General features: G+C 52.8%; 1 protein-coding gene across 5 annotated transcripts in view; it reads left to right on the top strand.

The window, feature by feature from the left end:
• The window catches only part of STRAP (serine/threonine kinase receptor associated protein), a 63,897-nt gene extending 48,701 nt beyond the window's left edge, over window positions 1-15,196 (top strand). For all 5 annotated transcript variants that reach the window (XM_029597364.1, XM_029597361.1, XM_029597365.1 and 2 more), the window contains exons 9-10: window positions 979-1,128; window positions 14,791-15,196. In XM_029597364.1, coding sequence (XP_029453224.1) covers window positions 979-1,128; window positions 14,791-14,852 — 212 coding nt within the window. In that variant the 3' untranslated portion in view covers window positions 14,853-15,196. The remainder of the gene's footprint in view (window positions 1-978; window positions 1,129-14,790) is intronic.
• Window positions 15,197-15,976: the final 780 nt, after the last annotated feature.

Here is a 15,976-nt window from a genome sequence, read left to right as displayed (position 1 = left end):
AGCCGCACTGAAGCAGCAAACATTTATTTTAGAAAAATATGCCCCAGCACTCCAGCCTTTCTTCTGGATGTCAGCATATCCCTAGGCTCCCGCGCCTGCGTTTACGGACGCTGGGAGCTCCAATTGCCCCATCTGTAATCAGCATGGCTGAGCGCCACTTTTACTTTAATTGCGGCTTTGCCGCGCTCACTGTTGCATCAGGGGGGGAATCCCCAGAGCAATCGGCCTCACTGCCGCTTTGGGGAATCCCCACTCTGTCGCGGTTCCTGGCGCGGCTGGCCTCTTTTTTTTTTTTTTTCTTTGTGGCTCGCCGCTGTGTTTAATTTCAGCACGTCCAACCCGTGGCGGCCACAGGATCGGGCATGGACACTGCCACTCCTCCCACCCCGCCACCACCTTCCTGCCACACCGGCCAATCAGCGGCTTCCTCCTCCCACTGGCAGGAAAAGGGAGGAGGCTTCTGATTGGCCCGCGGGGGCAGGAAAAGGGAGGAGGCTTCTGATTGGCCCGCGGGGGCAGGAAGAAGGGAGGAGGCTTCTGATTGGCCCGCGGGGGCAGGAAGAAGGGAGGAGGTTTCGCATTGGCCTGCGGGAGCAGGAAGAAGGGAGGAGGCTTCTGATTGGCCCGCGGGAGCAGGAAAAAGGGAGGAGGTTTCACATTGGCCTGCGGGAGCAGGAAGAAGGGAGGAGGCTTCTGATTGGCCCGCGGGAGCAGGAAAAAGGGAGGAGGTTTCACATTGGCCTGCGGGAGCAGGAAGAAGGGAGGAGGCTTCTGATTGGCCCGCGGGGGCAGGAAGAAGGGAGGAGGCTTCTGATTGGCCCGTGGGGGCAGGAAGAAGGGAGGAGGTTTCACATTGGCCCGCGGGGGCAGGAAGAAGGTGTAGCAGGATGAAATGGAAAGATTTCTCCTTTTTAACCATGCCTGTAACATGCATCCTGTCTTGCACTGTATCAGTTTTTTGTTATTTCTTTTCACCAGAGTCCTATAAAGGGCACTTTGGTCCTATTCACTGTGTGAGGTTCAGCCCCGACGGGGAGCTCTATGCCAGCGGCTCTGAGGACGGCACGCTGAGGCTGTGGCAGACGGCAGTGGGAAAGACCTACGGTCTCTGGAAATGCGTACTTCCTGGTAAGGGCCGTCTGCTTCCTGCTCACGGAAGCACTAGCAACGTAGTGCTTGAAACATTCAAAACGTCCTCCCTGCACGTAAGATGGGGTATGATGGGAACTTTCCCTGATCTAGCCCAAGAGAAAAGGCTGTACCTGAAGAGCTCGCTGTTGGCTTCTTGCCGGTTAGAGAATTTTTAACTGACTTCTTGGATTTTCATCTGACAAATCTTACATGGCCTCCTGTTACACTGGGCAACAAATTTTCACAAAAGTCATGTTACGGAAATGAAATTAGTCAATTCTTATACATTTCCATGTGCTAAACACGAATGTGACTGTGAAAATGCAAAATTGGCTCTAGTTGTTTTGTAATATGCAATGATATAATTACATCTTGAATTGTATGCCAATAGTAGGAGACCTACGGTTAATACCGTTTGAAAAATGAAGTCAGAGACTACGTCTTAGATTTCTTTGCTTGTCTCTTGTACACCTGCTCGGGAGCATCTCTGCGGAGTGTCCAGCAGTGGTCAGCCAGCATGAATATTTCCAATGCTCACCCTTTCTGACTGGGCTGACGTCAGCTTACTCGGCAGCAGCATGGCAGTAGAACTGCACTGCATCAGAAAATGATGTAATAAACTCTGGATGATGTGTGCATGATGGTATTATGCAATATGATGCAATATTACATCGTTCTAGGCTTATTTACAGTCCTACTGGATAAATTTACACGACTAAACCTAGAAAGTGAACTATATTAAATATCTTCAAAACCAGAGCCAATAAAAACTTTTCATGGTCATATTCGTGTTCAGCACATCAAGATACTACAGAGTAGGACCTTTTTAGGTCAGTGACACTTTCATTGTTGCCCAGTGTTACCAGGCATTTTTGTGTTCTGTTCCAGTGCTTCCTGGAAGGGAAAAAACCAGGCAGGTTTTGGTCTGGGATGATCTTTTAATGCCTGCTTGTGCAGTAATAATTGAATGGTTGCTTGCGAGTACCAGAGCTTTATTAGCTTGTGTGATCCACCTGTTCAAATGAAAGTGGGATCATGACGTGAAACTGGAGGGAAGCGGAGGAATTATGAGCAAATACGTCTGCACTAACAATCCGGATACAGAGAGAGTGGGAAGGGACTGCCTGTAACTCAGTTTGAGTGGGCTGCAGGGCCTTATCTCGGGCTTTCCTCCCTGTATCTTGGGGACTGCGCAGCCATTCAGGAGATAAATCTGCAGATACTGAGTGTCCATATAGGAAAATGTCTCGTGAATATACATTGTAGATGCTGTGCCTGAGGAGTCTCCAGGACATGTTTTTAGAAGTCTGTTAATCTGGGCCACTCTGGTAAGGCTGAATTCACTCGGGACAGATGATGTGATTGCAGGACCCAACCCAGCCTGGGGGGTCCTCCGAGCAGGGAGCAGAATATGATTGGATGTGACCCTCTGTGGGGAAACGGGTTTTGCATGCTTAGTGATTTAATGTTCTGTTTGTGGCCCTTTTCCCCAGAGAGCTCATTTCCTGTGTTCTGGCCTGCAGGTAGTGTAGCTCAAGCTGAGGCTTTGGATGCTGCCTTGACTGAAAGTGGCTTGATCAGCATACACATCCCAGCAGCCCTGAGTGCATAAAATACTGAGACACCCTGAGTGTCCTTGGCCAGAAAGCTGTTAGTACCCTGAGGGCTCTGGAATTCTGCAGCCTCAGCTGTGCTGGAAGCCTTTTTCCTGATCTCCGCAAGCACTAATAAGTAGTGAGAAGTGTTCAGTATAATCCTTGTTTTACCCATTTCTGTTTTCAGTTTAAATCTTTTATCCATTCACTGTTCCAACTTTTTCTTGATAAACTTGTGAGTTGGTTAGCTCTGCCTGCCTTGGACTGACTAATGATCCCAGTATTGTGTGTATTTGGTCTGTGGGTATATTTCTTGGAACTTTGTGAACCTGGGTTGTGAGGGGTCTGTGTCCCTAGAAACTGCCGGGGATAGCTTGCGGACAGGGAACTTGCACAGAGGCGGGTGGGAAGCTGCCATGGTAGGAGCAGGGGGGTACCAGGTCCTTCCTCCTTTGTCGGGAAGCAGTACACATCTGGAGCTGGGTGCTGGCACGGGGATGTTTCTCCGGGCTGTGTACTCGAGTGCAGAGAACACCCTAGTGGATCGGCTGAGTTGCACCTTCCAGCCCTACAAAATGGTCCCTGAAACAGGAGGTAGCGGATTGACTCTTCTGTCTCTGGGGGACTCTGGACGCGGAACTGTTTGCCTCCCCCAGCAACGTGAAGGTGCCCCGGTACAGCTCTCTGTCCAGGTCGGACAGCGTGCCACCCACGGATGCCTTTGCCATCCATTGGGAGACTGGCCTCCTGTATTCCATTAGTGTTGGCTCTCGACCTTTCGGAGGACATGGCCCGGTTCCTGGTGGCTTCCAGGAAGCTGTCCACCAAGAAATCTTATATTTTGAAGTGGAAGAGGTTCACCATAAAGTGTGAGCAGAAGGGTCTCTATCTTTTATCTTGCCCCGTCTGATAACTCCTGGACTATCTGCTTGCACCTCTCAGAGGTGGGAAATTAAGACCAACTCTGGGTGCACTTCAGTGCCATAGGTGCGTACCACCAGGAGGTAGACGGTTCACCCATCTCGGTGCAACCTATTGTAGGGCGGTTCATGCGGAGGCTACTTCAGCTAAGGCCTCCATTGCGGCTCCCTGTGGTTTCATGGGACCTGAACGTGGTGCTGGCCCAGCCAGTGAAGTCTCTGTTTGAGCCGCTGCACTCGTACGCGCTCATGCATTTGACATGGAAGGTAATCGTCTTGATAGTGGTCACGTCGGTGCACAGTGTCAGTGAGTTGTATGCCTTAACTTATCCACCCTACACGAGGTTCTACCACGACAGGATGGTTCTGCGCACGCACTCTACGTTCCTGCCAAAGATGATTACAGACTTCCATCTTAATCAGTCTATTGTCCTACCTACCTTCTTTCCCCGGCCTCATACCAGCCCACTAGAGAAGGCGCTGCATATGCTGGATTGTAAGAGAGCCCTGGACTGTATGGTGGGCCACAGGCTGTCCACCCAGCTGTTTATCTCGTTTGACCCCCGTCGGCTGGGCAGGGCTGTTACTAAGCAGACTTTTTCCACCTGGCTAGCGGACTGTATATCTGCTATGACCAGGCAGGACTGCACCTGAAGGGTCACACATCAGTGCACTCTGTAAGGGCTGTGGTGGCATCTGTAGCCCACCTGTGTGTAGTTCCATTGGGAGAGATCTGCAGGGCTGCAATGTGGAGTTCTCGCCACACTTTCACTGTGCACTATTGTCTTGACAAGGATGGCCAGGAGGATAGCATATTGGTCCAATATGTCCTGAGAAACCTCTTTCAGCTGTGAACCCAACTCTTCCACCGTAGGCTGTCCCCGCTGTTACCAACAGCACCTCTGTTATGCCTGTTGGCACCTGGTTTGGTGTCTGTCGGTTCCACCTGTTCGGGTCCAGCCTGTAGCTAGGGATTCACCCATGTGTGAGGACTACCATCCTACTTGTCCTAGGAGAAAGTGCAGTTGCTTACCTGTAACAGGTGTTCTCCTAGGACAGCAGGATGTTAAGTCCTCATGAAACCCACCCGTGGAGTTGGGTTCTTCTGGTTGGTTTGTTCTTTTATCGTATCTATGTACACAACTGAAGAGAATACCCCCCCCCCCCCAATGGACGCAGGCTTAATGGCATGTTGGGCATGCTGAGTGTGCCAGCTAAAGTTTCTAGAAACTTTGACAGAGGTTTTCCGTGCCAGGCTCCATCTGGAGATCACCCATGTAGGAGGACTAACATCCTGCTGTCCTAGAACACCTGTTCCAGGTAGCAACTGCGCTTTCTGTGAGTAGTTTCAGAACTGCATGTGTGGTAAGATCACATCCCTAATGGATGGGCACGGGTTGTGCTACATCTGCCTTGGCACAGAACATGGCCAGGCAAACTGTAATGGACACAGTGGAGTCCGGGCTGCTTGTTTAGTAATCGCTTCGCTGCAACCCTCAATTGGAACTCCCAAAGTGTTATGCTAATTCAGCCTGCTTAATGATGGGGAATGGGATGATGTCTCCTCATTTTCAGTGGTCCAGGGCCTGCAGAATAGAGGAGCTGTGTTAGGCCTTCTAGGGCCGCAGTCATTCTTCAACCCACAGTGCAGCATTATCTATCTCCTTAGGTAAAGAAGTGAGCTGGAGCTCTTCAAAAACTCTCCCATCAATACAATGAGCCGAGGCATCGGGTCAAGTAGAGTGGGTTGGATAATCAACAAAAAAGAGGTGCCATCATTCAGTGGAAACGTCATTGTCAAAGAAACATAAGACCCACCGGGATGCCGACAGCATCAGTGTCCAGTGTATCCACTTGCGCCACATCAATGACTTTGATATAAGGAGCACTGGCACCGTCAGGACACGGTAGATCAATGTCAACGCACAATGCACCCTCCTCTTCAATGCATTGATGCAGTTGAAGTCTGCCTTGAGATATGGTGCATTGGCAGTGCAAGCGGTGCCAAAGCCATAACTATCTATTCTTTCGCTATTTCTTCCTCTATGCATGACCATATCTGGTGTCACCGGTATTACTCTCATGATCCTGCATCCACTCTCCTCAAAGCAATCGTTGTCAGTTCTGCTCAGCACCACCTTCTGCCACATTGTCCAAATGAAGTTCCTCAACGCATACAAAGAAGTCCTCTACCCACTCTTCAAAGCACTCTGTGCATAGGATGCCTGCACTGGTTGCATTGATGCTTATATACTGGTTGGCCCAAACCAAGTAGGGAAAGAGTATTCCCTGTACGTACCTGGATCAGTCCAGACCGTGGGTTATGTCCCCAATCCAGCAGATGGAGTCAGCCCAAAGCTTTGAGGGGGCGTCACCATAAGTACTAGTACCCCCTCTGCAGGAGTTCAGTATCTTCTGACTCCAGCAGATGCGAGTAGGGGAATCTGGGCTTGGTCCCGATCACCCATAACCCTTTTGTCTTTCCCTGGTTTTGGGGTTTTATTCTCTGTCTTTGTTAGCACTTGTATTTTGGATCAAGTTGTCTGTCTTTAAAAAAAAAAAAAAAAAAAGTTAATTGCTTAATTGGAGAGGTGTGGCTTTCCTGTTGTCCCTCGCTGTCTCTCTCTCTCTCCTTTCCCGGCGATAGTGGTCTCCCCGGGGTAAGTTGATTTTTTTTGCTGCTGTTATTTTATTTTCTGTTCAGGTGGACGCGGTTGCCGGTGGACCGGCCTACCAGCGTCTTCTCCCTCTCCCGCGGCCATTTTGCGGCTCCACGTGGGCTGCAGCGGGGAGCAGGGAGATAGTTGTCGGCGGGCTGTGCGGCCAGGAAGGCCCCCCCGCGGCGCCGTTTTCTCCTCGTCGGCGGGTAGCGCAGGCCATCCGGGCCCCCCCCGCAGCGGCGTTTCATCTCGCGGCCCCCCCCCCAGGCCCTGGGTGTTTTCAGCTGCCAGGAACTGTTTCTTCATCGCGATCTCGATGCCGCGGCCGGCGCGTTGCTCGGCCTGCGGCGAGCCTGGATCGCGCGTGTCGAGGGAGGGGATCTGCGCTAGGTGCCTCCCCGGGGGGGAAGGCACGTCTCGGACCCTCACTCATTCTCTCCCTATGGCAGCCTTGCCCGGGCGGCGCGGGCCGGCCCCTCCCCCATTCCTGGCGGGAACGGCGGCCATTTTACATGCACTGCACCCTGAAGGAGCTCAGGCAGCGCTGGGGGATGGGGAAGCCTCAGAGGGCTCCCCCCCCGAATTTGCTACCGGAGACGGATCCGGAGGAGGACCCGCAGGGGCAGGGTCACCTGGGGCCCCCACCCGCGGGGGTCCCCCCGCGGAGGCCGGGGTTCTCCCCGGAGTTTATACGCCTGCTGCACACAGCGTACCTGCAGGAGCTGGCTGATCCCGCGGGGCCCCCACCACCCAAGCAACCGAGACCTTCGGCCCTCTCCACGGCCCCCCCCCGCTCCGGCGGGCGTGGGGGCCCCACAGCTCCCCGTACACGCCCGGCTCCCTGTGGCCTCGGGGGGGACTGGGTCGGCCCCAGGTTCCCCTGGGGCAGATCCTGCAGCTTCGGGACAAGGGGACTCTACTTCTGAGGGAGAGGATCCACGCACGCTGCGCCTCTTCCAGCGGGAAGAGCTGGATGACCTAATTCTGCAAATCATTCAGGGGTTGGACCTCGATCCCCCTCCGGACCCGCCAGCTCCCGTTGCGCCCGCGGTCGTCACTTCCTCTAAGAAGGGGGATCCCGTACTGGCAGCCCTTCGTCCGAGGGCTCGGGCTTTTCCCATTCACGATTCTTTCCTGCAACTTCTCACCAGGGAATGGGATGCCCCGGAAGCTGCTCTGAAGGGCAGCCGCGCCATGGAGAGGCTGTATCCGCTGCCGGAAGATTTCCTGGATCTCATCAAGGTACCCAGGGTGGACTCCGCGGTGTCGGCGGTCACGAAGCGGACGACCATACCGGTTACGGGTGGAGCGGCGCTAAGAGACACGCAGGATCGCAAGTTGGAGGTTTTCCTCAAGCGGGTCTTTGAGGTTTCCGCAGTGGGGCTGCGGGCGGCAATGTGCAGTTCGCTTGCCCAGCGGGCCAGCCTCCTCTGGGTGCAGCTACTGCTCACTTCGCAGGTGTTGCCGCCCGAGGAGGCCGCTCAGGCGGATAGACTGGAAGCGGCAGTGGCATACGGGGCGGACGCCTCCTATGATCTGTTTCGGGTCCTCGCCCGCTCTATGGCTTCGGTGGTGGCGGCACGTCGACTCCTCTGGCTTCGCAACTGGGCGGCGGACACGTCCTCCAAATCAAGTCTGGGTTCCCTGCCATTCAGGGGTAAGTTCCTGTTTGGAGAGGATCTGGACCAGATCATCAAATCCCTGGGGGAAAACGCGGTCCATCGCCTGCCGGAAGATAGATATCGATCTACCAGGGCATTCTCGTCCTCCCGGACCAGAGCCAGGGCGCAAAGACGATACAGGAACTACAGGCCGGCGGCGGCTAGGCCCTCTGCCCCCAGGTCTCAGCCCTGGGCGCGCTCCTTTCGTGGGCGCCGCCCCGCGCGTTCCGCTCCTACGGCGGGACAACCTTCTCCCAAGTCCTCTCAATGATGTTCAGCTCGCCCACTCCGCCGTCCCCAGGATTGGGGGGCGGCTGGCGTTCTTCTACAAGGAGTGGGCGCGGATCACCTCGGACCAGTGGGTACTGGACACCATAGGACACGGCTACGCGTTGGAGTTTGCCCGCGCTCCAAAGGAACGGTTCATCTTCTCTCCCTGCGGCTCGGACGTCAAGCGAAGGGCGGTGCAGTTGACGCTGGACAGATTGTGGGAGATAGGCGCCATTGTGCCCGTACCCTCCGGAGAGGTGGGCTCGGGCCATTATTCCATCTACTTCGTGGTTCCGAAGAAGGACGGGTCCTTCCGCCCCATTCTGGACTTGAAGGAGGTCAACAAATCCCTGCGGGTGGTACGGTTCCGCATGGAAACGCTGCGCTCGGTGATCGCAGCGGTACACCGAGGGGAGTTTCTGGCCTCCTTGGACCTGACGGAGGCCTACCTGCACATCCCCATCCGCCGGGAGCATCATCGGCTTCTGCGTTTCAAAATCCTGGACCAGCATTTCCAGTTTGTGGCGCTTCCGTTTGGATTGGCAACGGCCCCGCGCACCTTCACCAAGATCATGGTAGTCGTAGCGGCTGCCCTTCGGAAGGAGGGTGTTCTAGTCCACCCCTATCTGGACGATTGGCTCATCAGAGCGAAGTCTTTTCGGCATGGTCAGGCTGCGGTGGCCAGGGTGATAGAGTTTCTGCAGTCCCTGGGATGGGTGGTCAACTTCTCCAAGAGCTCCCTCGTGCCCTCGCAGCGCTTGGATTTCTTGGGGGCGACCTTCGACACCCGTCTGGGCGCGGTTTTCCTACGCCAGGACAAGGCGCAAGCCCTACGGGAGCACATACAGCGGTTTTCTGCATTACCAGCTCCCACCTCCTGGGACTATCTGCAGCTCCTGGGAGTCATGGGTTCCACCATCGACATGGTCCCTTGGGCATTTGCGCACCTCCGACCTCTGCAACGAGCGCTCCTCTCCCGTTGGAAACCTCTTTCGCAGGACTACCAGGTGATTCTCCCGCTGCCCCAGTTTGCCAGGAACAGCTTCTCCTGGTGGATGGTCCCGGAGAATCTGGCTCGCGGCGTGTCCCTCGATCTTCCAAATTGGATAGTGGTAACCACCGACGCCAGTCTCGTAGGCTGGGGAGCAGTCTGCGACCGCAGCGCCACGCAAGGGACGTGGTCCGCGGAGGAGTCGAGGTGGTCCATCAACCGTCTGGAAACCAGAGCGGTCAGGCTGGCGCTCATCCACTTCCTGCCCCTTCTTCGGAGTCGGGACGTCAGGATCCTGTCCGACAACGCGACAACGGTGGCCTACATCAACCGACAGGGCGGCACTCGCAGCCCGCAGGTCGCTCTAGAGGCAGCGATGCTAATGCAGTGGGCGGAACGGCATCTGGGCCGTCTGGCGGCCTCGCACATCGCGGGAGTCGACAACGTCCAGGCGGATTTCCTCAGTCGCCAGTTTCTGGATCCCGGAGAGTGGTCCCTCTCCGACGAAGCCATGCAGTTGCTGGTCCGGCGGTGGGGTTCCCCCCACCTCGATCTCATGGCGTCCGCCCAGAACACCAAGGCGCCTCGCTTCTTCAGTCGCCGGAGAGAACGGGGGGCGGAGGGCGTGGATGCGCTCGCGCTCCCGTGGCCGACCGATCTGCTACTATACGCTTTTCCTCCTTGGCCGCTGGTGGGACGGCTACTCCGACGAGTAGAAGTTCATCAGGGAACTATGATTTTCGTCGCGCCAGAGTGGCCAAGACGTCCTTGGTTTGCGGATCTCCTCCACCTAGTTATCGACGGACCCATCCGGCTGGGACATCTTCCTCGCCTCCTACACCAGGGACCGGTATTTTTCGACCAGGCAGAACTCTTCTGTCTTGCGGCCTGGCTTTTGAGAGGCGCCGCCTCCGCCGACGGGGGTACTCGGAGGAGGTAGTGTCAACTCTACTGCGGTCTCGGAAGACCTCGACGTCGGTGGCCTATGTCCGTGTTTGGAAGGTGTTCGAGCTGTGGTGTACCGACCGGAACACAAGACCCACGGAGGCGTCTGTCCTGCAGATTCTCCAGTTCCTACAGGCGGGAGTGGAAAAGGGGCTCGCTTACAACTCACTTAGGGTTCAAGTGGCCGCTCTTGGTTCCCTCCTGCGGGGCGGGGGATCTCTGTTACGGCATCCGGACATCATTCGTTTTCTCAAGGGTGTCAAACACTTGCGGCCTCCATTGCGGGATCCTTGTCCATCTTGGAGCCTCAACCTGGTACTACGGTCCATGTCGGGACCTCCGTTTGAACCTCTGAGGAGTGCGACGATCAAGGACCTCACTCTCAAGGCGGTTTTCCTGGTAGCCATATGTTCCGCTCGGCGTATTTCGGAGCTGCAGGCTCTGTCCTGTCGAGAGCCTTATCTCCGGTTCTCCGATTCGGGCGTTTCACTTCGTACTGTGCCTTCCTTCCTCCCGAAGGTGGTGTCCGCCTTCCATGTGAATCAGACGGTGGAACTGCCATCTTTCTCTTCGTCTGAACCGCGGTCTCTCCGTCTCCTTGACGTCAAGCGTACGCTGCGATCCTACCTGGAGGCTACGAATGAGTTTCGGACTTCGGACCATCTCTTCGTCCTTTGGTCTGGTCCCCGGAAAGGATCCCAGGCCTCGAAGACGACTATTGCCAGATGGCTGAAGGCCGGCATTGCCGCTTCCTACATCGGGACGGGGCGGACTCCCCCACCCGGTATTGTGGCGCATTCTACACGCTCTCAGGCGGCATCCTGGGCGGAGAGCCGCTCGGTATCGTCGCAAGAAATCTGTAGAGCGGCCACCTGGAAATCGTTGCACACGTTCTCGAGACACTACAGACTACACCTCGCCTCGTCCGTCCATGGACACTTTGGCGAACAGGTTCTCCGAGCAGGCCTTGCAGGACCCCACCCGGTTTAGGGAAGCTTGGGTACATCCCACGGTCTGGACTGATCCAGGTACGTACAGGGAAAAGAAAATTATTACTTACCTGCTAATTTTCGTTCCTGTAGTACCATGGATCAGTCCAGACGCCCACCGCATATGGGTTCTACTCCTGCTCTGCTGTCTTTCGGGCTGATTCTTCTCAGCTGTTCTTCATGTTACAGTAGTGTCTTCCTGTTGTTGTTTTTCACGTGTGTCCCGTCTTCCCTGTTGATGGAGGTTGACACGCTATATTCGTGACCCCCGCCCATTGGTGGGAAGGTCCCAGTTTTTCTCGATTTCACTTTAGCGGCTTATTGTTGCCGTCTTGTTTCAACTTGATCCAATTGGGAGTTTTCTGTTTACTCGGGCTCTGATATACTCGATACTGAACTCCTGCAGAGGGGGTACTAGTACTTATGGTGACGCCCCCTCAAAGCTTTGGGCTGACTCCATCTGCTGGATTGGGGACATAACCCACGGTCTGGACTGATCCATGGTACTACAGGAACGAAAATTAGCAGGTAAGTAATAATTTTCTTGTTTTGGCTTTGTATCCTCTTTTCAACACCATAGTGGCCTACCATGTTATACTGGATGACAAAGCATCTCAATCCACACATTGTTGTCATGAAGGGCTTGTGGCAGATCAAGCCTACAATCCAAAAACCACTGACTCCTGGGATTTGAATGACATTCTCGTCCAGCTTATGAAGCCACCTTTCAAGCCATTGGAATTGGCTTTACTCGGATTCTTGACCTGGAAAGTTCAGTTCCTTGTGTGGTAACCTCTGCAAGAAGTCAAGCTTCAGGTACTGGATCACTATTTTCCGTACCCGCCCAAAGTTTTTCTGCTACTGCCAACCTTTTTTCCAAGGCCACATGTGCATGAGGGAGGAAAATCCCTCCATATACTGGATTGCAAGCGTGCTTTAGCCTATTATAAGAAGAGAACTCGGCCACATTGTCAAACTTCCTAAGTTTTTGTTTTGTTATGGCCCTAACAGGCTTGGCATGGCAGTCACCAAGCATACTTTGTATTCATAATTGCTATACTCTTTCAGGCCTTCAAATCATAGTCTCAAAGTTCAAGTGCATGCTAGGGCCTATTATTCTTGAAGGTAGCACTTAACATTTTGTAAAACTGCCACGTGCTCATCGGTACATACCTTTGTGCCTCTCTGTTGTCGGGACAGTCTATCCGGGATAAAAGTGCCACGTGCTCATCGGTACATGCCTTTGTGCCTCGCTGTTGTCGGGGCAGTCTATCCTGGATAAAACGGCCACGTGCTCATCGGTACATGCCTTTGTGCCTCTCTGTTGTCGGGACAGTCTATCCTGGATAAAAGTGCCACGTGCTCATCAGTACATGCCTTTGTGCCTCACTGTTGCTGGGACAGTCTATCCGGGATAAAAGTGCCACGTGCTCATCGGTACATACATTGTGCCTCACTGTTGCCGGGACAGTCTGTCCTGGATAAAACGGCCACGTGCTCATCGGTACATGCCTTTGTGCCTCTCTGTTGTCGGGACAGTCTGTCTGGGATAAAAGTGCCACGAGCTCATCGGTACATGCCTTTGTGCCTCTCTGTTGTCGGGACAGTCTATCCTGGATAAAACGGCCACGTGCTCATCAGTACATGCCTTTGTGCCTCACTGTTGCCAGGACAGTCTATCCTGGATAAAACGGCCACGTGCTCATCAGTACATGCCTTTGTGCCTCACTGTTGCCGGGACAGTCTATCCAGGAGTGACTGTAAATTTGGACAGGCAGTTTTGCACAATTTTTTTTTTTTCTATGTAGTCAACCCTGCACAGTGGAGTCCGGGCTGCTTGTTTAGTGATCGCTTCTCTGCAACCCTCAATTGGGACTCCCAAAGTGTTATGCTAATTCAGCCTGCTTAATGATGGTAAAAGCAAGCTTGCTCACAGTAAACTGTCTTCTGTAGGTACGATGAATTAGCCTTTGTTTATTACCTGCCTGCCTCCCTATCTCATTCAGCTCTGGCATTGACTGAGTTGTCTCACGAGGCAGTGCCAGTGTAGGAACTCCTGTGTGTGCTCAGTGAAGCTTACAGCTACTAGCCAGGAGAGAAAAGTGTCACCCACAAGTAATGGCTAATTCCTCCTGCCATCTGTGGGAAACACCGTTTATGGGCCCCGGGAACGGCAGACCGGCGGAGGACGATACATGGCGTCGGGGTTTGTGGTTGGTGCAGGCCTTTTCCTTCTCATTGTTTGGATGTATTGGAGGGTCATGGGGGTGGTATTACTGTCTGGGATGGAGGGCACATGACACAGACCTTTGCTTTTTTGGTTCTTGGTGTGGTTCAGTGATTTCTGATAAAAATGTTTCTTGCATGTGAAGCAATGTGGCTTTTCAGAGCTGATTAGCAGTTTGACAGCTGAAATTAATGAAAAGCAAATAGAATTACTGCCTGTGCTGATTAAGTGGCTACCTGTTGAAATATTAGGAGCAAATTGCTCTCCTAATCAATGTAATATAGCCCTGACTATTTATTATTGAACTTTGGAGCAGTCATGAAAGTTTAAAATAACTGGTATGAGAGAGCTGTGTGTATGAGGGAGAGGGTCTGAGTCTGTGTATATGTGAGGGAGAGCCAGTGAGTGTGAGAGAGCCTATGTATGTATGTGAGGGGGAGAAAACCAGTGAGTGTGAGTAGCTGTGTGTATGAGGGAGAGGGTCTGAGTGTGTGATTGTGAGGGAGAGCCAGTGAGTGTGAAAGAGCCTATGTATGTATGTGAGGGGGAGAAAACCAGTGAGTGTGAGTAGCTGTGTGTATGAGGGAGAGGGTCTGAGTGTGTGATTGTGAGGGAGAGCCAGTGAGTGTGAAAGAGCCTATGTATGTATGTGAGGGGGGAGAAAACCAGTGAGTGTGAGTAGCTGTGTGTATGAGGGAGAGTTTGTGTATATGTGAGGGAGAGCCAGTGAGTGTGAAAGAGCCTATGTATGTATGTGAGGGGGGAGAAAACCAGTGAGTGTGAGTAGCTGTGTGTATGAGGGAGAGTCTGAGTCTGTGTATATGTGAGGGAGAGCCAGTGAGTGTGAAAGAGCCTATGTATGTGAGGGGGGAGAAAACCAGTGAGTGTGAGTAGCTGTGTGTATGAGGGAGAGAGTCTGAGTGTGTGAATATGTGAGGGAGAGCCAGTGAGTGTGAGTACCTGTGTGGATGTTCTCTGCCTTACTATAAAAAACAAAACCAAAAAAATCCCACGGACGGCCACCAGCGGGGGAGCTCCCTACAGAGCCCCTCATGGGGACAGGATTTTGTTTTCTTATTTTCCTCCTCTAAATCCCAGGTGCGTCTTATAGTGTGAAAGATACGGTCCGTTGTTCTGCTATAAGGAGGAGTACATTTGTGATGGTGCTGGCTAAGGCTGTTCATCTTGTTACGCTGGTTCTCTGATGCCTTGCTGTATGTTGCCTCATCTAGTGATGCATTTTACTGCAAATATTCTGTGTCGTCCCCCCCCCCCCCCCCCCCTCTCCTGAATAAAGAAACCCCAGTTACCCTCTTCTGGCTATCGGTTTTTCTCCTTGGGGGTTCAGACATTTGTATAATTGCTGGCATATGATAACCTACTATTTTGTTTGTATTGCAGAGGAGCTTTCGTCTGAAAATTCAGACCCTGTTTACAACACAGCTCCCGAAGTCAAGGCTTGAAGGTCAGGCTGCAGTCGCTGCCTCGTGGCGTGGAGTCTTCACAAGCCGAAACCTTCCCATTACTGAGATCCAGCAAGGTGGCGTCTGCCGGCTGCTTCTCCCTACAACACAGCATCCACTTTCTCCAGTTGTGATAAGTCTGGTGGTCTTGGATCATGGAGAAATGTAGGGGGCCTGGTTCCCTGCCATCCCAGGAGGGTGGTATTGTGCATTAGCAGGCAGGAAAGGTGGAAATGATACATTTTGGGGGGGAGAGGTTCCCTTACCATCTGTTCATTGTTCTGAAACAAAAAGTTGTTTCATTATGTCTTCAGTTATCTAAATAAAAATGTCTCCTAATACTGTATTGTGCTTCTTTCTAATATAATGAAGGGAAAGGTTCACTTTGCTGCAACAGAAACATAACATCTCCCGTACACGTCCAGGCCCTTGCTGCTTCATTTAATACAAGCTAAGCGTAGGTGTAGAGGTTTGATTTCCTTACTCACAAGCAGAGAACATTTTTTCTGATGGGATGGATTTGGCAAATCAATAGCAGAAGAGGCCTGATGTAATCTCCAACCTGCTCGAAGGCTCGTCCTGCATCCAGCTCTGTTCGCTATAGCAATGCTAAGTTGTAGAATGGGGAAAACCTGTGCCAGTGATCGGATGGAGCCAGCAACTCGTACAGAGAATTGTTTTACTCCAGCCTTGGACGTGATGTAACGTGATGCTGAGCCTGCGGTGGGTGAATAAAAGAATATTAGATTAATAACCAGGTAAAGAGAAACCAGCAACAAGCTGAAGCACAAATTCAAGAGCAGAGCTGCTGCACTGTGGAGAGACTCATACAGCTGCTACCCTTAGAAACAGTGCAAGCAGATGGTAATTTTCCTGCTTCAGCTACTGCACTGTAGTCTTTTTATCTTAGGGAGTGGTTTGCAGCCTCTTGATATGGCCTGGAAACAGTAGAATTTCCACCCATTCAGGAATGTCTGCATGAACTGAAGTGGATCCAGGAAAAGATTTATTTAGCTTTGATAAATTGCATCCCTGCTTTTCAGTAACAACTGCCAGAGGTTGTGTACAATACTGAATCATTGTCTTATACCACATGAAAGATAAAATAGTCAATCAAATAAAAC

This window comes from Rhinatrema bivittatum, chromosome 4, assembly GCF_901001135.1.
Source record: "Rhinatrema bivittatum chromosome 4, aRhiBiv1.1, whole genome shotgun sequence".
Lineage (NCBI taxonomy): Eukaryota > Metazoa > Chordata > Amphibia > Gymnophiona > Rhinatrematidae > Rhinatrema > Rhinatrema bivittatum.
Note: the sequence above shows the minus strand (reverse complement) of the source record. Positions and strands in the feature narration are given on the sequence as shown.